Here is a 27388-nt window from a genome sequence, read left to right as displayed (position 1 = left end):
CAGGAGAACATCTATCCAACGGTATTCAGGGCTCAGACCCCAACATTCCTGAACTGACATGGCAGCTCCACAGCTGGCAGAACCATGCTCCAAATGGTCCTGCTGTCGTCACGGAGTGCCTCGCGGCCATGCCCGCCTCAATCCTGGCCCTCAGCTAGGCGCCCGATCGTGAGGGCCCTTTGATCATGCCCTCTAACCTGGCACTACCGTGGGCATATTCCCTGGGATGTATTTTTCAGACTTGCGAGACAAAAATCTGCGCTTAAGAACGTTGCAAGACTTCCGCGAGACAGCTTCAATCGACTTCCCCAGGAGGCAACGCCATAATCCATACCCGCTCACACATGGCAGCTATTAGGAGCTGGTGCAGAAGACAGAAAGCATTTGGTCTTAGAGGATTTTTTATTCCAAAAGAGCCTGGTTCCCATCCACAAATCTGTGACTGCACGAGCAGTGGATATAAATAGTCTAAGGAAATAAAACTGCCTTTCCTAGATCGGCTGCTACCCCGAGAAAGACACCACTGGAAAAGATGTTCCCTCTCGCTGGGGACCCACTCACCCCAAGTAGCCAGCAAGAGGTGCAACAGAGAGAAAACCAAAACTACAACAGCACCAAATAAAAGCAGAGAACAACCAAAGTTGTGTCTGTTTTTCCCACAGCATATTATCAGTCTCTGCCTCGACTGCAGTCGAGAAGGATTTACTCTGAAGGAGTCCCTTTGGAATATTCCTGTAGAAACAAGATTCAAATAAAAATACAGTACGTACAGTAGCTGAAAAGCCTCTCCCCCACTAAAATAGGATAAAATAAAGGCAGCTAAGGAAAACACCACAAGTCTTATTTCTTTGGCATTTCAATGTCAAAACTCATCATGTCCCCTTTGCCATAGGTATTATGTTTGATAACAGGAAGTCAGTTAAAATGAACAAAAAATTTCCAGTTTGGGTGAAGGGTGAAGGAAGAAAGAAAGGAGAGAAAGAGGCACATGAAAGACCCTTAAAAACATTCATAGTTATAAAAGCTTTTAAATGTCTGCTTTAATCTGCCAGCTGCTCTGTGGCTGGTGCGCGATGGTAAAATGCCGCCACACCACCACATCAGCCACATGTCAAAAGCTATTCAGGGCGCACCTGGAAGTCTGCGTTTCTCTCTAATTTGGACCTCTAAAAATTATTTTTGAAGTTGTATTTTAAAGGAACACAAGAAGTTTCTCTCTCACTGTACACTCAAGATTCAGAACTAGGATTAAACGAGGGAGGATTCTGTGCCAAAAAGAAGCCAAAAAAATGGAAAGTGAAGTGTTTTTTTTTTTTTTAATTGGAGAATTCTAATTAACTCAAAAAACTACGTGAGAGTCTCCACAGCCCCACAACCCAGTGCTCCTCGGAGGGGTGAGGACCCCTCCCGGGCCTTCCCCCGCCATCGTGGCCACTGGGAGATCCAGATGAGGTCCTGACCCCTTGGAAGGCACCTGGTTAACTATAAAGCAGGCTGCGAAGATGAGAAATTATCTCTTGTTTTCCAGAAACTTCTGCAGCAAGGTCTCAGTTAGTAGCCACTTGGATGCGGGCTAAACAAAGGTCGGTTCAAGGAGGAGGGCGTAAAAACCATGTGGCATGATTTAGTCTATGTTTCTTCATAAAGCAACCACATCCAGAAAGTAATTCCCCACGTGGAAGGGAGCACACGGCAGTTTTTTGACACGTTTACAAATATCAAAATTATCCTTACCAACAATACCTGTTTGGGGAGGGGGGAAAAAAAAAGTTTTAGGGAAAGTAATTTGAGGTGGACTGGAAATGAAATGTTATACTGGTCTTTGTTTTTAAGCACATATGATCCAACCCATGACTCCCACCCTACCAAAATTACACACGCACAACATGGTGATTTCTGCCCGGTTGCTTTAATAACAAACCCCGTTGTCACTTCTTGTTAGGGTCACATCTTGACCCTGAGGCAAAGGAACTGAAGCCCCTCATGCAGGACTCCCACCAACATCCCGCCTGCTTCTGTCTCTCAGGTTACCCCCAAATCATTAGCCACCAGTCACAACGCGTGAAAGAATCCCAGCTTTGCAGTTTCGGAAAGAAGCGCACGCTCTCCAGGGGGGGTAGGGGAACACAGGGGGCAGGCTGTGCGGTCCCACCCTCCTCCTCCAGCCGCGCTGGGGGTATCCAAAGGGACCCGTTGATAGCCGGCTCTACAGGGGTAGAGTGGCGGCTGAGGCTCGGTCCCTGCGTTCAGGTTCCAGTCGGGTCTGTCCAAATCAACAGCTGCCCCTCTCGGCACAAACCCCTCGTGGTTGTGCTGCACGCCCTCTTCCTTCCTGCCACTTCCCTGGCAGAGAGAAAAACGGAAACGGAGCCCAGAGAAGGGGAAACAAGAAGATGAGTTTCTCACTTGGACTTTAGGTTCTGCAAGGGAAAGAAGTGTTTCTTCTAAAAACTCAGCATCGTTCACAAACACACTTGTGTCCCCCACAGTAAACGTGCATTCCTGCGAAGTGCACGTCACCCCCAGTGGCGGGAGGTTGGTGTGGTGGCTGCCTGGTAATCTCGCGCCACAGAACCCAGCAGTCGACCATGTAACGTGCTCCTGAGTCTCGCTCCACCCATAGCTCCAGAAAGGAGATCATCTGTTTGAAACGGCTCACTGTGTAGACGCCAGCACGTATACGGCCTTCTTAGAGAAACAGTTCCATCAAGAAACTGCTACAGCTAAGCAGGGGCGGGGGCGCTTGAATTACAAGCTCCCACCAGGAGCACCTCCCACCCACAGGAGCAAATGCACTGCCGAGGCCCAGAGTCATCCACATACTAACACGAGAGCCACAACTTAACTTACCAGTTGGAGCTATAACTAGTCATGCACCAGAGTAAAGTCATTCACTAACAAAGCCAATGCTTTTTAAATAATATAGATGTCAAATATTAAATAAACCATCAACATTCACATGAGAGTCCTTGCCTTTTTTTTTTCCTTTTGAGGAAGATTAGCCCTGAGCTAACATCTGCTGCCAATCCTCCTCTTTTTGCTGAGGAAGAATGGCCCTGAGCTAACATCCATGCCCATCTTCCTCTACTTTATATGTGGGACACCTACCACAGCATAGCTTGCCAAGTGGTGCCATGTCCGCACCCAGGATGTGAACCGGCGAACCCTTGGCCACTGAACCAGAACATGCGAAATTAACCGCTGTGCCACCAGGCTGGCCCCAGAGTCCTTGCTTTTTAACATTCAAGTTTTGACCATTTATAGAATGCCTTCAAAGTCCAATGACATACAGTAATTTGTTTTTTTAATTTTTAATAACTGGCTTTGCTTATTATTAAAAATAATACGTGCATTATAGAAAATTTGGAAAATACAAAGAAAGTTTTAAAAGTGATTTTTAAAAATCATCCTTGGGCCCGACCCAGTGGCACAGCAGTTAAGTTCAGACATTCCACTGTGGCGGCCCAGGGTTCGCCTGTTCAGATCCTGGGTGTGGACCTACACACTGACTGTCAAGCCATGCTGTGGCAGGTATCCCACATATAAAGTAGAGGAAGGTGGGCACAGATGTTAGCTCAGGGCCAGTCTTCCTCAGCAAAAAAGAAGAGGTTTGGTGGCAGATGTTAGTTCAGGGCTAATCTTCCTCAACAACAACAACAAAAATCATCCTTACGCCCATCACCCAGAAATATATCCTATATATACTGTATTTCTTTCCAGTCTTTTCTCTATGGGCATATGCCTGTGACATACGTGTGCTCTTGTGTTTTCCGGTTTGCTTTAACTTAGCGTAATTTTGCAGAGGCCCGAGTTTTAATCCTGCCCCTGGGCGGTTTGATTAAATGGGAAGACCCTCTGGTGAGAGAAGACGTCCAACTCAGCACCCAGAGCGTGCACCCTCACAGAACGTTGCTTCCTTGTGGTGTCACGCATGGAGATGCTCATGAAGTCATACGTGACTGGATTTCACAGCGGAAATCACAAGCTACTGTGGTGTCTGGGTATCGCTGAAGGTCTCAGAACATATCCCCAGCAAACGCCAAGGGTCGACTGCACTCTGCATTAGCCTTTTTTCCCTACTTGGATCACCATACTATTCTTTTCCCTTTATATCGCAGTAACATGGCAGCACACGGGTGCCTTGTAAATCTTCTGTGCTATTTGCCATAAAGAGCGAGTGTCTAGGCACCAAACCGTATAAACACAGCTGGTCCGCTGTAGAACTATTTAGATAACTAGTGTGTTTATTTTCTGCTTTCATGTTCCATCCTATAACAGTACCTAGTACACAGTAAATGTTTAATGAAAGATGAATATTATTAACCGTGACAGTGAAATAATTTCTACAGGCCCAAAAGAAAGTGCCACCAACATAATGGAAAACTCCTAAATTATACTATGTGAAACTGATGGAGAGAGAAAAAATTAAATCTCTGAAAACTGCTTTGTGGTTCCAGGGCGTCTGTCCTTCAGGAAGCCTAGCTCAGCAGCGACACCGTGTGGTGAGATCTTTGATTCCCAACAGCACAGAGCAGGAAGCAGAGAGCCAGCCCAGGCATCTAATTCCTAACGCAGGTGATGAACCTAAGGATGATGGACCGCACGTAACAGATGATGGATGCTAGGATGCCAAGATCCTCTCCAAGTGACTTACTTCCACGAGGATCAATAAGATCTATTAAGAAGGCTGCAGGAAAGAAAGCCAAATCGAAAGTACGACCCAATTCTATTCCCAATCTGTCATCTAAATAAATTGAGCCCCCAGCACAACGGCTAAAAGGTGTTCCAAAATGTCTCGGCCTCAGCATCAGAAGAGCAGGAGGAATCGCCCAGCTGCCTCCAGAAAGAACATCACAGTCAGCGAACAGCAACCTTCACATTCATTCGCACGCTAATCCTTCAGAGAATCTGTGTTCCAGGAAAACTTACTCTGAAACCCTGAATTCTTACATTTCCTTCTATGGCAGATTCAAGGTCTTCTAAAAGGAGTTAATCAACACTAGGAAATGAGCATCCAGGGACCGGCCCCGTGGCCGAGTGGTTAAGTTCAGGCACTCCGCTTTGGCAGCCCAGAGTGTCACCCGTTCCAATCCTGGGCACGGACATGGCACCGCTCGTCAGGCCACTATGAGGCAGCATCCCACATGCCACAACTAGAAGGAACCACAACTAAAAATATACAAACTATGTACCAGGGGCTTTGGAAAGAAAAAGGAAAAATAAAATAAAAAATAAAAATCTAAAAAAAAAAATAAGAAATGAGCATCCACACAACAATCATACACTCACTCACTCAGTTCCTTGGGCTCCCAAAGTAAAAGGAAATCCAGGACAGAGAGAGCTGGGAGGAAAATGTCATCCACAGTATAGACACCCAAGATCAAGCAGACCAAATGGAGGACCCAAAATGAGAAGTGAGCATTTCTGAAGTGAGCACTCTTTTCTGAACTTCTTATGTCATAAGGGACCACAAGGCTTAGAGTCCATGTGGAGTGTTTGTTTATGTGCATATAGAACAAATATTTGCCTTAATCTTGTTCAAGCGTTTCATTCCCATGGTTTGTGAATGCGGGTGCCAATCAATGGGGAAAACGTATGCCCCCCACCTCCAGGCAGTTTAAGGAACCAAAGGACAAAAATACGAAGCATCCGGGGCTGGCCCCGTGGCCGAGTGGTTAAGTTCGTGCGCTCCGCTGCAGGCGGCCCAGTGTTTCGTTGGTTCGAATCCTGGGCGCAGACACGGCACTGCTCATCAAACCACGCTGAGGCAGCGTCCCACATGCCACAACTAGAAGGACCCACAACGAAGAATATACAACTATGCACTGGGGGGCTTTGGGGAGAAAAAGGAAAAAAAAATAAAAATCTTTCAAAAAAAAAAAATACGAAGCATCCACTGTGTGTGTTAATATAAACAGACATGCAACACAAAGGCTCTGCTCAGGTATTTCAGGTCATGCCCGTCCTAAAGAAGCGCGAGAAGAGCCCAGAGTTCAGACCTCTGCTCACAGGAGAGGAACCTGGGGTCCTCTTCCCTCTCCACTGCTACGTCCAAGAGTCAAGAGGTGTGAGTCCCAAGACCAGCATGGTCAGAAGAGTTCCCGGGAAAGGTCAGCGGGCACTGCCCAGGGCAAGCCCGGGTCCCTCTCGCTCCCTGACCTCGGGGCAGGCAGGCAGGCACCTCCTCACATGTCCGGCCGCACCCCTCCTCGCTCAGGACAGGAAGGAGAGAGCAGGTCCAGGAGAGTGACAGTCACATGTCCCTGGGGGCCAGAAACCCTCACCCACATGGCTCGGCCCACCCCTCCAAGGCGGGAGGTCTGGAGGTGGGTCACCTACGGGAGTGGAAGCTCTGAGGACCAGCCTGTTTTGATACATTTTCATAAGCCCCAAGACACAGCTGATGCTTGTCCTTCTGTTAACCGAACACGCAAATCCGACATAAACGATGTGGAGCTCTGAGTTCCTGCAAGGAAGGTACAAAAAAAGTCACATCGCTAACTCCCAAGAGCACCCAAGAAAGAGAGTGCAAATTGGCCAAAAACGGGGCAATGAAAACACAACAAGAGAATGTTTCTTAAATAAAAAAAAAAAATCATCCATTGCAATATTATTAACTTTTAAAATTAAAAATATTTCCTGCACTCTTTTTAGACACCAGGCATTTGTCAGGCATAGTTTACACCTACAACTTATTCAAACTCTCAGCCATCTAATAATAATAAGAGTAATAATAATAAAAGTAATCATAGCACTATCTTAGAAATAAATAATACAATTTACACAGAACTCTCACGTCTATTATTTCATCTAGTCTGCAAATAATCCTATAAGGTACCCTAATCCTATATGCTCTCAGGTTTTATATCTCTCTCCTCCAAGTGAGCACATCTCACCCAGAGAGCTCACAGCTCGCTCTCCTCTGAAAAGTAAGTTTACTAAGGGACAAGGTACAACCCAAAAGAGAACTCCTCCTCTTTTAAAAATGCTGGGGTATGGGGGGCTGGCCCCACGACCGAGTGGTTAAGTTCACACGCTCTGCTGCAGGCGGCCCAGTGCTTTGTCAGTTTGAATCCTGGGTGCAGACATGGCACTGCTCATCAAACCACGCTGAGGCAGCGTCCCACATGCCACAACTAGAAGGACCCACAACGAAGAATATACAACTATGTACTGGGGGGCTTTGGGGAGAAAAAGGAAAAGAATAAAATCTTAAAAAAAAAAAATGCTGGGGTATGGGGCTGTCTGGTGGTGCAGTGGTTAAGTGCGCACATTCTGCTTCGGCAGCCCAGGGTTCACCGGTTCGAATCCCAGGTACGGACATGGCACCACTTGGCACGCATGCTGTGGTAGGCGTCCCACATATAAAATAGAGGAAGATGGGCATGGATGTGAGCTCAGGGCCAGTCTTCCTCAGCAAAAAGAGGAGGATTGGCAGCAGATGTTAGCTCAGGGCTAATCTTCCTCAAAAAAAAAAAATGCTGGGGTAGGAGGTATCATTTGTTCTTTTCAAGGGAAAGCAGGTAAGTCTGGTGTTCAGAGTCACATGGACTATTAGGTATTTGCTGAAACTGCTCGGTTACATCCTTAAACTCACAAATTTCCCTATTTAGGGGAGACCACAGAAATAGACCCACGAAATAATTGGCCACAATTAATAAGAAACTGATAGCTGGGCAAAGAGAAGGGATCGGCGATAACCGCCCCTGGAGAATCCGGCAACCTGCCCAAAGCAGGTATCAACCACAGGCATCAAATGCAGAAACAGGGCCGGGAAACCTCCTGAATACACTCCCACCTCCCTGAGCTTTTCCCTTCTGGATACAGCTAAAAGATGCAAACGGAGCTCCAGAGCCCCTCTGCCACCAGATGGCAGACATGAGCACAAACAAAGCGAAACCCGTGGTTTTCCCTTCCGAAGATTCGCCAAGAGAGAGGCCCAAATCAAAACAAAGGTTTTTAATCCCAAATGAATAAACTGTGATTTTCAACTACGCTCCTGACACGTAAAGCAATAACCTTTCCCCTTTAGGTGGAAAGAACCGTAACCTTAACACCTTCAAACTCCAAGTCTTCTCTCCCTCCCTTACACACAAACACCAAAAAAATTAGTTATACTTGGACACCTTTGAACTGGAAATCAAAATCGAAACCCACTGAAATGGAAGGACTGAGGAAAAGGGTCAGCTCCAAAGAAGGGCATCAGAGGCGCTCCCCTCCCGCCGCACTGAGCGCGCCTGCTCACCTCGGCAGCCAACAGTAAGTAGAGAGGCGTTAAGGCAGGAACTTGCTGAACGTCACAGCTGAGGCCCAGGGTTGTCAGGATCTCCTTCAAGACTTCGTATCTTCTCACATTGCTCGATTTGAGCAGATCAAAATCTTCCGGAGTCCGCACCACTGAAGAGCTGGGAGGTAGTTCTAAGTGCACCTGAGGGAAAAAGACACCACTGGATAAACGGGGGCATTTAGCGACATTAAGAAAAACAGTCGGGGCTGGCCCCGTGGCCGAGTGGTTAAGTTTGCCTGCTCCCTTCAGCAGCCTGGGGTTCGCTGATTCGAATCTTGGGCGCAGACATAGTACCGCTCACCAAGCCATGATGAGACGGCAGCCCAAACAGAAGAACTAGACTGACCTACAACTAGAATACACAACTGTGTAACGGGGTTTTGGGGAAGGACAAAAAAAAAGAGGACGACTGGCAACAAATGTTAGTTCAGGGTCAATCTTCCTCACCAAAAAAGAAAAAAGAGAACCAGCATCTTTACCACTTTTTCTGAAAAAAAATGAATCCTTCTAATTATCAACAGCATATGACAAGCAGTAAGAAGATTCAAAGGAGAAGACTAGAATCGTGGCTGTCAGGCAGAGGGGCCGTGGTCAAAACGATGCCGGATAGTAATCAAACTCTTTCCAGGTCCCAGCTTTTATCGCTAACCAGTCGCCGGACCTTGGGCAAGTCACTTAACTCGAATATACAACCAAAACATTTATAAATACGGTTGTGCTGAGAACCAACTAAAGTCGCTCCTGAACCCGGGCAGGCACAGAGGGTCGTGCTCGAACTCCTCCCCCAATTAGTCATAACTGCTGGGGAGCAGAGGAGCCCCAGTCACCGTTTGCTGTGTTTGCAGGAATTCAGATGAGAGGGGTTTGGGGGACCCCAGAGAGACCTACCCCACCATCCTCCTTCGCCTCACTGAATGTTAAGATATGGAACATCATGTATTTAGTTCAGGCTTTGTTGTCCAGCTAAAATCAAACAGCCCCCACTTATCACTGAACGGTCTGTGTCTTGACATGAAAGAACATACTAGAACTTCAAGTTCCCTTGAGCTAGAACTTTCCTATCAGTGGTGTCTGTCTTGCTATAAGGAATGTACGAGAACTTCTAGCTCCCTTGAGATCAGATTTTAACTGTGCATTAGAGCCCAGGACTCAGAATTTTGAGTCCCCAGAAAAGCAATCTGGGCATGCTGGTTTTGTTTTATTTTGCTCTTGCCAGGGGTCAGCTGTGGACTTCTGTCATATGCAGAGCTCCCCACCTGATGTTAGATGAGCATTATGAAAATAAGAAGCAAGGCACCAGCCTTCCGGCAACTTAAAATCTCTCAGTTTCCACCCAAGACTTAACCAAGCCAAAAACACTGTCCAAAATGGTGCCACTGTTGCAAGTTGAGGCCAGTCTGAAAAGGCTTGTAGAGCACTGTCCAACAGCGTCCCCACACCACAGCTGCAGGCGGGCTGCTGCTCCCATGACTGAGCCTGTCCGCCAGGAGCAAGAGGTGAGTCTGCCCTCGAAGCAGGCCCGGACAGGGGAGGAGGGTGAAAAGGGAAACACTTTACAGTATCCAAATCCTTCTACCGCACGCTCTTACCCTAAAGGTGTGCCTCTGCTCTGCAGAAGACAAAGCCCGTGTTGTTACAGAAATCAGCACAGTAGCAGGTCACATTGAACGCACGTGAGCACGTGGCTAGCCTGGAGATGAACCCTGACACGTGGCAGAAATAAAATGAATATAGTTCTACCCCCGCCTGAGCCCAAGGGAGAGGAGGCAAGTGTGATGAATGGCCCCTGTCCTCCCTGGACTGAGTGAAGACACAGAAGAGCCGAGAAGCACACGCAGGGTGCTGTACTGCACTCATCGTCACACACGAGCGATGCCGAGGAGGAAGGGAGCGCTCGCCCCACGAGCAGGCCTCCAGAGTTCCAGGAGGCGAGGGGGAGGACAGCCACTGACATTGTGAGGAGTGCTTGTGTTGGTTTCAAGATGAGGTGCTGCCACAGCAGAAGCGAGGAGAGAGGCCACCTCTGGCTCTGCACCTCGATTCAAGGACAGAAGGACACGCCAGAGCGTGTGTGCTGGATTTGCACTCCTGGTCCTCCATGGTATCCGACAAATGTCTCGTCCTCTGGCTGTAAGGCTGTCACCATAGGGATGGGCCCATTTCTGTAACTTGGCTTCTTCTAAAATTAAGGTTTTTTGACTAGACCAAAAGCCAGGACTAAAAATGTGTCCAGTCACAAACAGGGGAAGGGGGGTGATACTGGCATCTAGTGGGTAGTGCTAACACCCTACAACGCAATGCACAGGACGACCCCACCACGGAATCTGGCCCAAAAAGTCCACAGTAGCGTGGTTAAGAAACTCTGCTATAGGCGCCAGCCTGGTGGCATAGCAGTTAAGTTCATGCACTCTGCTTCAGCAGCCCAGGGTTTGCTGGTTCGGATCCTGGGCGCAGACCTATGCACTGATTATCAAGCCATGCTGTGGCATGAGTCCCAAATGTAAAAAAAGTAGAGGAAGATGGGCACAGATGTTAGCTCAGGGCCATTCTTCCTCAGCAAAAAGAGGAGGACTGGCAGCAGATGTTAGCTCAGGGCTAATCTTCCTCAAAAAGAAAAAAAAAACTCTGTTACAGAAGCAGAAGGACTTCTTCCATGTGCTAAGCTACATAAGAAAACAAAATATCTTTAAAACCATTTTAGAGACTTTATCTGGACAACTTCATGCCAAACTCCTGATCTATTTGATAACCAAAAGTCTGCATTAATCCACAGCCTGACATTTTCCCTGCAAACCTGAGCAGTACAGCAAGTATACCAAAATTTCCTCTTTCTCTATTTTGACGAATGGCCAAGGCACCGATAGGCAGCCCCTTGGCCCTGAGACCACCACCTACCGTGCAGCTGTGGTCTGCCATTGAAGGACTTCATCTCCTCTTACTGGGTTACATCAGGACTCGATTTATTACGAAGAGGAAGACTATGAAATTGAACAGGGAAAGAGGAAACTAACCAGCCTGTGATAATACTTATTGGTTGATCCCGGCGGCGAGGTATTGTAGAGACACAGGCCTGAGGGGAAAACACTGACCCCGTCACAGAGACTGGAAGTCATTTAAAATCAAAAATGACACTCTAATCCTCTGAATCTGATTTTTGAAGCTGCATCATATTGCCTTTTTTCTAGGGCAATGCATGCAGTATCAAATTTTATGACAGTTATGGGGTCAATTGAAATGGTGCAACAAGCAGATTTGCTGTGTAACTCACGGAAATGGATCGCAACGTGCCGAATCAATTTTCTAGAACAAATCTGTATACAGGGGTGGCAAAATTCACCATTCGAAACTGAAATACGGCTCTAGGAAGTCGGGTTTTTAAGTGGATTTTCGGAGAATGCACAGTTACTATAGTTACCGTACTTGCAGACAAAAAGATAAGAGGAGTATTTATTAGGCCTCCAAAAACGAATTCATGTGGTTTGCAGCCTACATGAAACCTGCTTGGGGTGCACGCGGTCATCGGTCCTGATCTCCAGATTTCTTCATTATATGCATCTTTGCCTGAGAATTACCTTAAGAACAAATGAGTGGGCTTTAGAATAGTACAGAAACAAATCGATACCCCCTTGAAGAATATTTGGTCAGAAAACTCAAGAGACTTAGCTTTTAGAAGGGGTGGAAAAATCCTACCATAGGATAGGAAAGGAAAGCACACAACAAAAAACAGCAAAGACTTCCCCAACTCAATAAAAAGATCCCTATAATAAAACACAATCTAGTATACTCATCCTGGGAACTATTTTGGGCAAAATACCTATATCTACTTAGTTTTCTCATTACATCATCAAATCCCTAAGGAGGATTTGTCCATCTAACTATAACATAAACTTTTGCCCTCAGACATTAAAAGATTTGCTATAAATGATAGAAATTCTGAAATAGTCTATCCTGCTATCATTTGCTTAAACAAACAAAAAACTACAAGGAAAAAAAAGTGGGGGGAAAAAATCAATAGATGAGCCAAAGGCCCCCCCCCAAGGATGGGAAGAGAAGCAGCATTTTCCTGTCATCTCCCTTTCCAGTTTTTTCTTACCTATGTAATAATATGTCATAAATCTAAATTGCTTCAATACTCCCTTATTTGACATTTTTCTCGGCACTTAGATTTTACGAGTGACAGATCATAAAGGAACTGAGGATCTGGAGGTGTTTGCAACACTTGATACCCCAGAAGCTGGGGAGGATTCATGCAAATCTCGGACATCAACTACATCGTGGTTCCTAACATTTAGAATCACCACCCTGACGCACTCAATAAATAAAGTCTTGACGATATTGACCAGAGTGTGCTTTGAAGAAAGAGAGCGGACCAATGTATTGTAGACAGACTATTACCAGTATAGATCAAAACAAAAAGGAATTTTCTGACTAATCCTTGGCTAACCAGCAATCCTGAATTAGCCATAACACCTTGTGCTTCATTCCTCCATCACAACTATTCTGGTGAAACAGGATATTCACGCGACAGGAAGGCCGTGATCTCAACCTTCGACTCACCATCTGCAAAAATTCCCAGCCAAAGGTCAAAAGTACCCCACCCCACACAGACTCTCAGCCCTTTCAATGCACAGCCTTCTAGAGCGTATTCGCGGTCAAACACACACACCAAGATCACATCATGGATGCCAACCTCTGTACCTGGCAAAGGATAGCTTCTCCTCCACATGTTCCAAAAGGCACTTGCACAATCAGCCTGTCTTTGTCCTCATTCTCCAGGTGGCCCTGGAGCTTGCCCAGGCTGAGCCACTCCCCAGGGTGCTCGTAAACACAGCCGCTGCTCAGGACGCTGAGCTTCACCTGGCTCTGGTCGACCTTGGAGAAAAGCAGGTTCTGGACTGTCTCCTGCAGGGCGCCCTTGCTTGTCACCTGGAAGCCAGCAAATGTGAAGGATGAAGACAGGCCCAACACCTTCCCTCCCTGAGAAAGATAGGCCATGAATTTCCGGGACAGGTCCTCGGGAAGAGACTCCCTGGTGGCAATGACCAGCAACAGACAGTTGTCTGACCATGGGTCTCTGAGAGCACTTTCCTCCGGCAGGTGGTAGAGGGTGTAACTGTCGGTGTCCACACAGTCGGCCAGAACGGACCGGACCTGCTGGAACCTGCCCAGGGCTTCCTGGGAGTCAGAGCCCACGTAGAGGAGGATGTTGGGGGCCTTTCCCGTGATGTTGACTCTCCTCCCTTCTCTCTCAGGGCAGACATCATCAGCAATACTCTCCAAACTGCCGCTGTAATCGTAGGGAAGATCCGGAATGTTCTCTGCAGATGCAAACTTGACGGATTCAATGGTGCTGTTCTCAAGCTCCAAACACTCGTGGCAACTAGACAGATGGAGGTGACAGAGCTCGAGAGAGCCCACTCCTCTGTCACTCTCCCCGGCAGGCTCGCTCCCAGAGGCACCTCCTTTCTGCTGCGTGGCTTCTGGCCCGAGAACCTTCGGCTCCTCTTGGCCAACGTGCTCCATGACGTCCAGCTCAGGCTTATTCTCAACAGAAGCCTCAGGGCTCGGCTGCAGGATTTCAGCTTGTTTGTTTGAGGCCTGATCCTTAAGTTCCTTCAGAGCAGAGTCCTGCAAGTGCACAGCTGGGGCATGAACGGAAAAGACAGTCAGTCAGCTCTTCTGCGTTGTCACGCAGCTCAGTTCACAAACTCAGTGCACTCTCTGCGCTCCATGACGTATGGTCCAGGGCGGCCCACCTGCACGGCTCCCACCACATCCCCACCTCAATCTCAGCATCCTTCAGACCCACACAATTGCTCCTGCCTGCTAGGAGGGGACCCCAGACGGTCCCTAGTGAAACCCCAAGTTTCCACACCACCTTTCCCATAAGAATCAGAAAACTCCAGGTCCCCTTAGTGACTGTGAAGAAGACGAGATTCAGAGAGGTGATTTTGCTTACCTACTTATAGATTTAATTTCTTGGGTGTCAATCTCCTACATTTAATGAAACTAAGACTAAGAAACAAAAAAAGCACATAACTAGAGTCTATCCAAGCACATCTCAGGAAAAACTCGCTCTCGGGACATTTCATAGGATCAACCGGGGAGAAGGGGCTTCCCGGTACCTTCTCTCAGGGCTGGAATATAATCTATAACCACTGATTCCAAAAACACTTATTACCACACATCTGACATGGTATTAGGCACATGCACATGCAGATGGGGAAATTAAGCGATTTACACAAATTTCCAGAGCTGGCGACACTCATTTGCTTGAGATACAAATGAACACTTTCATGGACATAGAAAGTCTGCTTTTAAGCCTAATTAAGGAAGAATATCTTGCATGTTTCCTGAAAAAAGATGTGTCCCAAAATATTGTGGTATGTATATTTTAAGTAAAAAACCATTAGATTTAGAACTTTGTAGTAATGCTCGCTATGATTTGCATTCAATCAAACTACAGTGTAGAAACTAGTTATACTGTATTAGATTGTGTGAAATAAATACTACATGGGTTCTAAATGTGCATGCCATCTCACAGACAATGCAATTATGAGAAATCCTTGTTTAAGAATTTAAAAAGCACTAATTATATACTCTGGAATAAGCATCTCAAAAAACCTGACATACGTGTGAATTTTATACTGTTATGGTTATAGCCAACCTGTTGACTGAAGTGAACCGAAAATAAGCAGGCTCTGCAGTCATACCAAACAGGAGGACTCAACAATCCTTAACCTAATAACCTATGTCATCCAGCTGTGATGAAAACATTTTCTAAAGTTACTTACACACGATCTTTTGGGGGATCAGTCCATTAGCCATCTGGAGCCTGTCTTCCAGGAACGCCACCCCCAGCTTACTGAAGTCGTCCACACTGGCTTCGGCAATTAACTGATACGGATCCCCAGGTCTGCAGGCCAACGGCAAACAACAGTCTGACCACTTCACAAGCTGAGAAGAAGTGGGTGAGGGAGGAGGAAGAAAAGGAGAGGGTGAGATTTTTCTTCTCTAAAATAACCACCTCCTTCACTTTTCCCTTCAGCTCCCCCCCACCACATTCTAGTCAAACGTGACGAATTACCGGGCGCTGCATTTTATTAACAGCAAGGCTGTTCTGGCTCAAACACTCTTACTTCTATCTAACAGGGCTTACAAGCACTACATACAACCCTCCCATTTAAAAGGAATTAAAAGGGGCAGCCAGGTGGCGCAGTGGTCAAGTGTGCAAGTTCTGCTTTGGTGGCCCTGGGTTCGCCGGTCCAGATCCCGGGTGCAGACATGGCACCACTTGGCAAGCCATGCTGTGGTAGGCGTCCCACGTATAAAGTAGAAGAAGATGGGCATGGATGCTAGCTCAGGGCCAGTCTTCCTCAGCAAAAAGAGGAGGATTGGCAGCAGTTAGCTCAGGGCTAATCTTCCTCAAAAAAAAAAAAAGTAATTAAAGTCACAACCACTTTTCAAGGAACTAAAAGGGGAAGGGGCCATTCCCCAGACACAAGAAAAACTGAACTTGCCCTTTAGTTCAGGAAGAGGAACTAGGAGAAAATAAGTCCACAGTATCCAGTGACTGATAACGTAACCTGCAGACCGCCTTTTCTCAAAGTGGGGTCCAAGACCAGCTGCAACAGAACTCCCCAGGAGCACACAAAAACTTCGGGCTCCTGGGTGCCACTCACTACCCGGCGCTCCAGACCCTCTGGAACTGCAGCCTGGGAACCAAGTTTAAACACACTTCCCCACTGATTCCTGAAATGTGAGAACAACTCAAGACTCCCCAGGAAGCTCGCAGTTCCCACTTCCACCACAAGGGGGACAGGGAAAATGAGAGCAAACCAAATTCAGGGCTTTAAGCCTTCCAGTTCTCATAAAAGAAGAATCTGAAACTGGGACAAGGAGAAGGGCAGCCCCCTGGGGTTAAGGGCCTGGAGTCCCAGGACCTGGGTCTGGGTCAAGCTCCTCTAATCATTGCTGTGTGGCCCTAGGCAAGTCTGGGAACCTCTCAAGTCTCAGGTCCTTTATTCATAAAACAGGAATAAGGATAATATTAATACCGGTCATCTTATAGGTTTGTTGTGTTACTGAGATTAAAGAGTATATGTAATGCCCCCAGAAGAATGCTTGGGACAGAAAAAGTGCTCAATTCATGAAAGCTGCTATTATTAGCTACTGTGAATCTGGGTTTAAAAGCAATAGTGAATACAGTGGTCCCTTTTTATTCTTTTTCCTTTTTTTTGAAGATTGGCCCTAAGCTAACATCTGTTGCCAGTCTTCCTCTTTTTGCTTGAAGATGATTGTCACTGAGCTAACATCTGTGCCAGTCTTCCTCTATGTTGTATGTGGGACGCCACCACAGCATGGCTTGATGAGTGGTGTGTAGGCCCACGCCCAAGATCCGAATCCACGAACCCCAGGCTGCCAAAGCAGAATGTGCGAACTTAACCACTTTTTCCTGCACTGTATCACCCTTTCTCCCACCTCCTCCCAGACACACAGCCAGAAGGAGGAGGATTCACCTGGAGGGTCGGGCCTGACCAGAGTTTCAGTAGGACTCCGTATTTCAAAGATGGTATCTTTGATCTAGGATGAGAGCTGAAGCTTACAATTCAGACAGATACTTTGTTGATTTCTAGCTCTGGGAATGAGGAAGGATGTCAGCTCAGGAGGACCATCTTGGCAAGAGCTTACTTGCCAGAGGAGGGTGGGTGGGAAACATGAGGACCAGCGCAACCTCCTGCATGAAGCTAAAAGCATCTTTGTTCTCAGCATTATCACTGGTCATCAAAGAATGAGGAGACGAGCTCGGCCAGTGGAGACCCAGCCAAGAATTAGGCTGCTCCAACGCTGATGTGGCACCCTGCTGGAGGGACGCCTCCCATGAGCACTTAGTGTAAAAGGAGCCAATAATTAAATTCTCACGTCCGTCTGACGGAGAGAGAACGGGAGGTGAACAAGGCAGGGCGAAGGGCAGGAAGCAGCCAGAGAACAATATACGCACGTCCCTGATCAAGTTTCTCCACTCCGCCTGCTGTTTGCCCACCTACACGCCTTTCCTCTTTCTAGGAACGTGGTCCCCGAGCCACAGACCGTGCAAATGCCTCCGAGCAGCGCCATGTGCTCCGATCAAAGCAGAGCCGCACGGTCACCGATACTCATCCGGGGCTGTTTGCCATCCATCTGTGGGCTAAAAGCAAACAGGGCACTTCCAATTGGCACTTCCAGATAGAAACAAAGGGGTCAAGAAAGAAAGGGGAAGTCAAGCAAAAAGCATACTCCCAAAGATCAAAGCTCAGGAAGCCCTGGTCAGCCCTAAACAAAGGGATTTCCTCCGAAAAGCAGCACACAGAAATCCCTTCCTCAACCACAGCTCTCCACTTGAGATGGCACTGATTACAGCAGGCAGTGATGGATCTGTTCCACTCAACCGAAAGGCACAGGTTAAACCAGCGGGGGTGGCTCTTCTGTGGACTGCCCTTGCCAATGCCTCCCGCAGCATGTGGTGCCCTGGAGCTCTGCAGCAAATGGGGAACAGAAATCTCAACCACCAGTCAAGCGATGCTTCATCTTGTATGTCAATTCAGCTACGCCGTGGTACCCAGATATTTGGCCAAACCTCAGTCCAGATGTGACTATGAAGATATTTTTTAGATGTGATTAACATTTAAATCAGTCAACTTGGGGCAAAGCAAATTATCCTCCATAATGTGGGTGAGCCTCATCTAATCAGCTGAAGGCCTTGTGAGAAAAACTCTGAGGTCCCCCCCGCCCTGAGGAAAAGGGAATTCTGCCTCCAGACTGCCTTCAGACTCAAGCTGCAACATCTATTCTTCCCTGGGTGTCCAGCCTCCTGGCCTGCCCTGCAGATTTTGGACTTGCCCGCCTCCACAGTAGTGTGAGCCAATTCCTTAAAATAAATTTCTCTTTCTCTCTCTCTCTGTGCAGTGATGTGACTCATGTTTCGGTCAAGAACAGACGACATGTATGATGGTGGTCCCATAAGATTAGTACCATATAGCCTAGGTGTGGGGTAGGCTAGCCCATCTAGGTTTGTGTGGGTACACTCTACGATGTTCGCACAATGATGAAATTGCTTAATGATGCATTTCTCAGAACGTATCCCCATCATTAAGCGACGCATGAGTGCATATATATACATATCTATGAATACGTATAAACACACACACGCACACACCTTATTGGTTCTGTCTCTCTGGAGAACCCAGACTAAAACAAGTTACAATCAGTTACCAAGTCAGATGACTGATGTTGCTAATTTTTCTGGCCCTCGTTCTCCTCTTCCAAATCAATTTAATTACGCGTTAGGTTTTCTAAACTTCTAGCAATGAACTGGATAGAGGGCCAGACGCACAGAGATGCGAACAACGTGAACCCACGAGAGTAAAGGGTGGAGCTTATTTTTGATGTTCACTTGTGCTCATGGTCTTTCGGGTTTGGAAAGAGAGAGGATAGAGGAACACCACAAAACTCATTTCCAACCTCGATTACTTAAAAAGATAATATGCCTTCTGGCACTTTTAAGAGAGGATATTGGAAAATAGAGTGACAGTGTAAAGGACATCACATTCTACAGCAAGCAAGAGCCGAAACGATAAACTGACACAGGTGAAATTTAAAACCGTGACTGACCAGACGTTCAAGGAAAAGGATGGTCTAGGTATTTTAATTTTCTGAATAACTGAGAGCTAATCCGAAAATAATAAAAAATACCCTTCTTGAACCCTCATACACTGCTGGTGGGAATGTAAACTGGTGCAGCCACTATGGAAAACAGTAATGGAGAGTCCTCAAAAAATTAAAACTAGAACTACCACACGATCCAGCCATCCCACTACTGGGTATTTATCCAAAGAGCTTGAAGTCAGCAATCCCAAAAGTCCTATGCACCCCAATGTTCATTGCAGCATTATTTACAATAGCCAAGACGTGGAAGCAACCTTAGTGCCCAGCAACAGACGAATGGATAAAGAAGATGTGGTACATATATACAATGGGATACTACTCAGCTGCAAAACAGAACAAAATCATTCCATTAGCAATAACATGGATGGACCTTGAGGGAATTATGTTAAGTGAAATAAGCCAGCGAGAAGGATAATCTGTGTATGACTCCACTCATATGAGGAATTTAAAATTATGGACTAAGAACAGTTTAGTGGATACCAGGGGAAAGGTGGGGTGGGTGGTGGGCACAAAGGGTGAAGTGGTACACCTGCAACACGAATGATAAACATTTATGTACAACTGAAATTTCACAAGATTATAACCTATCACTAACTCAATAAAAAAAAAAATACCCTTCTTGTCATAAACCCTTTTATATTATTTGTGTTCTTTTGATGCCCCATAAGCACCTGAGGCCCACTGTCAAAAGTGTCCTGTAGTAGCATCCACAATTGTCACTGCCCCTTTACATCCCCAGCACACTGAGAAGATAAGCTGAAGTTTTTGTTGTTGTTGCCTTTGTTGCTGTTTTTGAGGAAGATTAGCCCTGAGCTAACATCTGCCGCCAATCCTCCTGTTTTTGCTGAGAAAGACTGGCCCTGAGCTAATATCCATGCCCAACTTCCTCTACTTTATATGTGGGGCGCCTGTCACCGCATGGCTTGGTGAGCAGTCCATAGGTCTGCACCAGGGATCTGAACCGGTGGATCCTGGGCCACCGAAGCGGAACATGCAAACTTAACCGCTGCGCCACTGGGCTGGCCCCCAGAAAGGTGAAGTTTCAACAGACATCTCAAGTGCTCTGGTTATCCATCGCGGTGCAAAAGCCACCCCCAAATGTCGTGGCTTAAACAACCAATCACTTATTTTGCTCGCAAATCTCAATTTGGGCAGGGACAGCTCAACTCTGCTCCACATGGAATCAGCTAGGCTGGCTCAAGATCCACTTCCAAGATGCTTCCCTCACCCAGCTGGCAAGCTGGAGCTGCCTGTTGGCTGAGAACTCAGCTAGGACTGTCCACCGAGCGCCTCGGTTCTTCTTCACGTGCACCTTGCCAGGGGCAACTTGAGCTTCCCCACATGGGAGCTGGGCTCCAAGAGCTCAGGCAGAAGCTGCAAGATTCCTTGGGATCTATAAGTCTCAGTTCTTACAAGTCCCAGAATGATGTCACTTCTGCCACATCCTACTGGACAAACAAATCAATCTACTGCACTGAGGTTCTGCCGGCTCTCTTACACCTCCCCTCTGCGTGAGAATGGCACATCCCAAGATGGACAGGCCCCTTCAGCCTGGGTCCCTGGGGGGGAAGGACGCACAGAGCAGAGCCCAGAGCAGAGTCACAGCTTGAAAGAACAGCAGCAAGCCTAACGAGTCTACGTGTAACAGGAACAAGAAACATAGATCTGCTGTTAGAAGCCACTGAGACGCTCAGGTTGCCTGTCATTTCAGCAGAGCCGACTAAAACGAAGAGCGAAACTGCATTCCTCACCGAGGCCCCCCCGCCAGCCCCTCCACCAGCCCCTCCTGCTGTATGCTCGTCTCCACCAACGATCCACCATCCACCTGAACCCCCTCGGCATCTCCCAAACAGCTCACACATCTGTCTCCAGCTCACCCTTCCTGCCACCAATACTCTTCAAGGCCACTCTTTCCCCACATGGAATACAAGCTGTTCCAGGCTTGTTTCTCTCCAATCCATTCTCCAATCTGCCTGATTGTGATCTTTCAAAAGCACAAATCTGATCATTCAGCTTTAAAAAGAAAAAGGTGGGCCGGCCCGCTGGCGTAGTGGTTAAGTTCATGCGCTCTGCTTCGGCGTCCCAGGGTTCGCAGGTTCAGATCCCAGGGTGTGGACCTATGCACCGCTCATCAAGCCATGCTGTGGCAGTGTCCCACATACAGAATAGAGGAAGACTGGTACAGATGGTAGCTCAGGGACAATCTTCCTTAAGCAAAAAGAGGAAGATTGGCAACAGATGTTAGCTCATGGCCAATCTTCCTCACCAAAAAAAAAAAGTTTTGGCCTACTGTCCACAGGATAAAACCAAAATTCCTAATCAGTGCATATAAACCTTCTTCAATCTGTGTATTATGTGTATTTGTCATACTATTAAAGAGTATTCAATTCTGCTACATAGGAAATAAAAACAGCATGGATGAAACTCATCAGATATATTGTCAGTAATTTGTAAGATACGCTAAAGATAGATGAAATAAATGGAACACACATGTGCTGAACAAAAAAAGGACAGAACAAAAGAGAGTATTACTCCTAGGCAGAAAGTCACAGATAGACCATTAAACCTTAAATATTAGTCAGACACAAATTGTGCCACCTCCAGATTGACAGTTACGTCATCCCTAAGTCAGCCACCGGTTAGGGCCCCATGTATATTCTGCCTAGAAACATAGATAAAAAGCATAGCTTCGGGGCCAGCCTGGTGGTGCAGCAGTTAAGTACGTACGTTCCGCTTTGGTGGCCCGGGGTTTACAGGTTCAGATCCCAGGTGCGAACCTGGCATCACTTGGCAAGCCATGCTGTGGCAAGTGTCCCACATATAAAAAGTAGAGGAAGATGGGCATGGATGTTAGCTCAGGGCCAGTCTTCCTCAGCAAAAAGAGGAGAATTGGCAGTGGATGTTAGCTCAGGGCTAATCTTCCAGGTGAGTGGTCCGTGTATCCCGTGGGGACCCCATCCTAACTGTTCACCTGGCGCAGAGCTCTGCGCTTACTTCTTGCCGCCTGTTTTGAATTGATTTAATAAACCGCGTGATTTGAGCATCTTCGCTTGGTCTGTGAGGCGCTCTTTTCTGTGGCCGCTGGGACAGCCTGCCTGCTCCCGTTCTTACAAGCTACCACTGCATGAAGGTCATTTCCCACCCGATACTCCAGCCCCATCTTTCCCCTCTGGCCTTCTGTCGGGCCATTCCCCCAACTCACGTTAACGCAGACTCTAATTGTACTAACCACGTGCAAACTCTCTGTGTGCTTCTGCACCTGCCTTCTGCAGGGGAAGCCCCTTCCTCCTTCATCTAATTCCTGTCTCTCCTTTAAAACTCAGATTACTACCTCCCCCTGGAAAGTCCTTCCTAACCTCTCCCCCTCTAGATGAGCTCACTACCACTCCCTATCCGTACCTTCCCATGTCACTTATCACGGTGAACTTCAACTGTTCATTTACTTAGCTGTCTTCTCTCCCACACCACAGTGGGAGAGAAGCTCCTTAAGACGACAGGCACTGTCACCTCTAAACGCCTCTTTCATCTCCATATGATACACACCTCCAGCCCTAGCACATGATCTGGCAGGTAACAGGCGCTCAGTACACCCTGGATAAATGAAATGCCTTGATAGAGTACAAGGAATATAAGTGAGCTTTCTACAACAAAAGAATTGTGTACATTCTTTGGGTCATCAATTCTTACTAAACAGGATTGCTAATATCACTACAGAAGATACTGAAAATGGAGCTGAATCTGCCATTTATTATGGCACCTAGCAAAATAACTGGAACACAGCAGATATTCAATAAGTATGTGTTAACGAATGAATGACTAAGCGAAAATATGAATACGTGAATGCTACATTTTTTTAAACTGAATTTCTAAGATTCCTAAGATTACTTGTTGTTGGGGACTGTAGGATGATCAAAAATGAAAGCCATCTGAGATACCCAAAATACAAAAAGATATAATTTTAAATATCTGTGCGAGGGGCTGGCCCCATGGCCGAGTGGCTAAAGTTTGCACACTCAGCTTCGGCAGCCCAGGGTTTCACCAGTTCGAATCCCGGGCACGGACCTAGCACTGCTCATCAGGCCATGCTAAGGTGGTGTCCCACATACCACAACTAGAAGGACTCACAACTAAGATATATACAACTAGGTATAAATAAATAAATAAATAAAAATATCTGTACGAGTTCCACAGTCCTAAAAATGTGAAAGAATATAAGATCTCGTCAAGTTCAAAAGTCTTCCTTATGTATGCATTTTCCATTGAATAACTTAGGATCCTGTTAAACTCAAATGACTTTAGAGTTAGGTGAAAAATACATACATAGATTCAGAAGAGCCCCCACAAAATGCAAACCCCATTGAGCAATCAACCTGAACGGGACCTGCAGACTTAGAGAGAAGACAGCGAGCTATGAGATCAATGCCTTTTTAAGTTTTAAAGACCAACTTATAAAATGGAGTTTGGTGTCATAGCCAGAGAGGTCAAAACACCGGCTCGGGACATCTCCAGCTCCTGGTTACAAGACCCACCAAACTCTCTGATCATAAATAAAATGAGTTAACTGGATACTAGCCATCTTCCTTGGTAGGGCGGCATCTTTCCACCCCAGGAAATTAAGAATAAGTAACTGCCATTAAGCAAGATCTTGATTAAATTTTCCTTAGAACACAAATTAAATGAGATGCTAACTGTGGCAGAGATGTTCATTATCTCCCCACATCTAGTCTGTCTTTCTCCCTTACAGTAAAAGAACCTCAGGTTTTCACTGAACCTACGGCTGTCCAGCTATGGACCATGTTTCTCAGCCTCCGCTGCAGCTGAAGCGATGGGAGCACAATGTGAGCCATAAACACAAGCCACGGGTAGTTTTAAATTTTCTAGTAGCCATATTCAAACACGTAAAAAGAAACAGGTGAAAGGAATTTTACTAATATATTTTTTTACCCCAAAATATCCAAAAAGAAATGGAGTCACAAAGGCCCGGAAAGAGCGCTCACAAAAAACAAATTTAGTTTTGATTAACACACCCAGTTTCCTTAGGGTACACAAGTGAAAAACACGTTACTCACGGTTTCTGAAGAGGAGGACGGTCTCTGCAAATTCTCACCTTGCACCCAAATGCTCTCTGTCACAAAAGCTACGTGTTCTGCTTCAAGGATAAACGGAGAAACGAGAAACAGGGCCCATTTGTTCAAGTCATCAATGGACTGGACAGAGGGAAAGAAACAAAATAAAAGGATTCAGTACCACTTCAAACCACAGCTGTCACTCACAGCAACATCCCGACGCCCCTCGTCTGTGATTCCAGGTGCGATCTAAATCAGGTGACGGGACGCGCTCCCAGACACCATGTTAACCCAACGTTTCTCACTGAGCTGGGACTATTCAAACAGCCGCAACATCCCCTCTATGACTCACGACAGTTTTAACATCTCTAGATATTTGTTATCAAGCAATTAATTGTGAAACGGAGCTTCTCCTCCCCATTCCTTACTGCTTGGAGCATGGAAGAGCTTTCCAAATTACAACTCGGAAGCACATTTAAAGATGAGGGGCTCAGAAGGCCATGCTGGTGGACAGAAGCCTGAGGAGCTGTTCTTCCATTTCCTCTGGCCATTATAGCATAGAGATTGGTTAGTAGATTGGATATGTCCCTTTATCTCTGCTCTCCTTCCTGAAATCGCTCTAAAATGATGGTTATTTTATTTTTTTTAAGATTTTATTTTTCCTTTTTCTCCCCAAAGCCCCCCGGTGCATAAGTGTATATTTTAGCTGTGGGTCCTTCTAGTTGTAGCATGTGGGATACCGCCTCAGCATGGCCTGATGAGCGGTGCCATGTCCGCGCCCAGGATCCGAACGAGGGAAACCCTGGGCCACTGAAGCGGAGCACGCAAACTTAACCACTCGGCCATGGGGCCAGCCCGAAATGGTGGTTATTTTAAAAGGCTTTAACCTACTAAGACCAAGCCACATTCAGAGCAGAAATAGCTGAAATCTAAGGTTGCAGGGGCCAAACCTTATCATCACCACCAAAAAAAAGGCATTTGGGTCAGGCTGCACAGTGTTGCTGATCGGTTCAAACCCACCCTTGCTGGGAAGATCAAAAGGTCTTTTCAGCGGGCCTAGTAACCTGGCACATGGTAGATGCTTAATAAACATCTGTTGAAATAAGGAATGAATGAAAATTGGGGGAAGAAACAACTCCTCTCCACGGGTAAACATAATTATCAATACAGTAGTTAAAAACAAAAAACAGACTGTCCACTTAAACATAGAAAGCATATATTAAACAAAAAGTTTAAAATTTCCTGTTTGTATAAACCATCTTTAGTTATACTTATCAATTATTGTGGGACCTTCAATTATATAAACATACACGTTCAGTACTTCCGCATCCAGTTTTAGTTACATAAAATACAGACAACAAAGGCCTGCGATTCAGGTCAATAACGTTACTTCAGTCCACGCAGACTGACAACCAGGTACCAACCAACCCAAATCAGCAGCCCCATGATGTTTTAAATTCTAACACAGCAGCAGCTAATCACAAATAAACTGTCAGGCTTTCCAACTGTAGGCCTTCAACATTAGAGCTTAAATCCAACAACCAGCAAACACTCCTTCACTCACTGAAATGCTGAGTGACTGTTCCAGGTCAAGCTGCTAAGCTCAACAGACCCAGTTCCTACGGAGAAAAAGGAAAAAACTGGAAACACGAACTGTAATCTAAAGGCTATGAGGACACAGAGCACGTGGTCCCCTCTAGTCTGGAGAACACGGGAGAATCTCTGGGAGACAGTGACGTGTGGGCAAAGACCTCGGGTGAGGTACAGTGAACTGCGCAAAGAGTTGGTGCACAGCACCTTACAGAACCCCTAAGAGCCCACAGCGGGTCTGGCCGCGGGCACCGGGCTGGAGCGAAGCATCAGCTACAGTCAACAGTAGACGCCTCAAGTCATGGGGGCCTTCAAAAGTAAGACTGTCTTCCAAGAAAATTAAAGATAGTTACATCTGGATATTTTTGAACATACAAAATTTCTATTCTAATCTAAACCTGAGAGGCTACGTTTTTAAGGAAATGAATCCAGTTTGGAAACCACTGCAAAGGAAAAATCCACCACTCCATTTTTCCTCATTTTCTTATCTTTCTCAATGAGCGTTCCTGGAGAGAATTAAGGCCGCCTGCCCCCAGGCTCCATCGTAGGTAATGAATGAACAGCTTCCCCCAGCTTCTGGGTAGTGCTAGAGATACACTCTCTTAGAACTGAGAAAACAGTTACTCCCTTTCTGTGTGTGATTGCATACTAACAAGGAAGGGTATTTCTGATTTGCTAGCAGCACAGTATAATCCCAGGCCTGAGCAGAACCTCAACAACATATTCAAACGGGAGACAAGATTTTAATTCCCACACCAGCGTTACAGTTTTACACACATAGAAAAATCTCACTTTAATGCTAAAAGCGAGCCAACTTTCCAGAAGGAAGTGGAAAGGGCAGGAAACCAATGGAAAGCCAAACACTTTAAAATCTTAATGAAAACAAGGGCCACCTCCGAGCCGACTGCTTAAGTTCACGCGCTATGCTTCAGCGGCCCAGGGTTTCACAGGTTCGATTCCTGGGCGCGGACATGGCTCCGCTGGTCAGGCCACGCTGAGGTGGTATACCGCATGCCACAACCTGAAGGACCCACAGGTAAAATATACAACTATACAACTATGTACTGGGGGGATTTGGGGAGAAAAAAAGGAAAAAAAGTTTGGCAACAGTTGTTAGCTCAGGTGTCAATCTTAAAATGTCAATGAAAACAATATGAGTGATGGCAATGGAAATTCGCGCAAAACTGCTCTGAGAAGTCAGGTCCATTTCCAATACCTGAATGGAAAGAACTGTCGTTCCCTCTACAGAAAGAGAGCAGTGGTTTTGCAGAGGATAAACGAACGGCCCAAGTCACACAATGGGTGACAGAGCCTGCTAAACTTGAGACACCAGGCCTCGCACTGGCCCAAAAAACAAAGACTGTGCGCAAACCGAAATAAAAAAGATGCAAAGACAATCAGTGGGGTGCCCTGGGTGGTAAATGTCCCAACTGAGGAGAGGGGGACAAGGCAGTTTTTGTCCCTCCGGAGACACGTGACAGAAAGCCGAGGATTTAAGTTTCTCTGAATTCAACCAAACTCCAGCCCACAGTGGAGGCAACGATGTCAGGAGAGAGACTCTGGGCGGGCGCTCCTCCGGCGTGCAGGTGCGAATCGCCATCGCCCAGGCACACAGGTCCACGCGTGTTCGCGATACCACGCGGCTACACACTCGCCCCGGCACGACATGGAGAGGCGGCCGCTCTCCGGTCCCCTCCTCCGGCTCCCGTGGGCACCGCGCGCCCGCGGCCCGCACAGCACC

The 27388-nt window shown here is 46.7% G+C and overlaps 1 protein-coding gene across 2 annotated transcripts in view; it reads right to left on the bottom strand.

Annotated features, from left to right (window-relative positions):
- LOC124234277 (biotin--protein ligase-like) overlaps window positions 1-27388 on the bottom strand; it is a 184386-nt gene that overhangs the window by 156372 nt on the left and 626 nt on the right. The window contains exons 2-5 of one of the 2 annotated variants that reach the window (XM_046651538.1): window positions 24061-24202; window positions 15082-15244; window positions 12986-13929; window positions 8246-8428 (exon numbers count right to left, since the gene is read on the bottom strand). In XM_046651538.1, the coding sequence (XP_046507494.1) occupies window positions 8246-8428; window positions 12986-13929; window positions 15082-15244; window positions 24061-24202 (1432 nt within the window). Of the gene's footprint in view, window positions 1-8245; window positions 8429-12985; window positions 13930-15081; window positions 15245-24060; window positions 24203-27388 lie in introns of those variants that run through there. The other variant, XM_046651539.1, reaches the window with a different exon arrangement.

Source organism: Equus quagga, unplaced genomic scaffold (genome assembly GCF_021613505.1).
Source record: "Equus quagga isolate Etosha38 unplaced genomic scaffold, UCLA_HA_Equagga_1.0 73442_RagTag, whole genome shotgun sequence".
Lineage (NCBI taxonomy): Eukaryota > Metazoa > Chordata > Mammalia > Perissodactyla > Equidae > Equus > Equus quagga.
The sequence above is the reverse complement of the archived record's forward strand: the minus strand, read 5'-3'. Positions and strand labels throughout refer to the sequence as shown.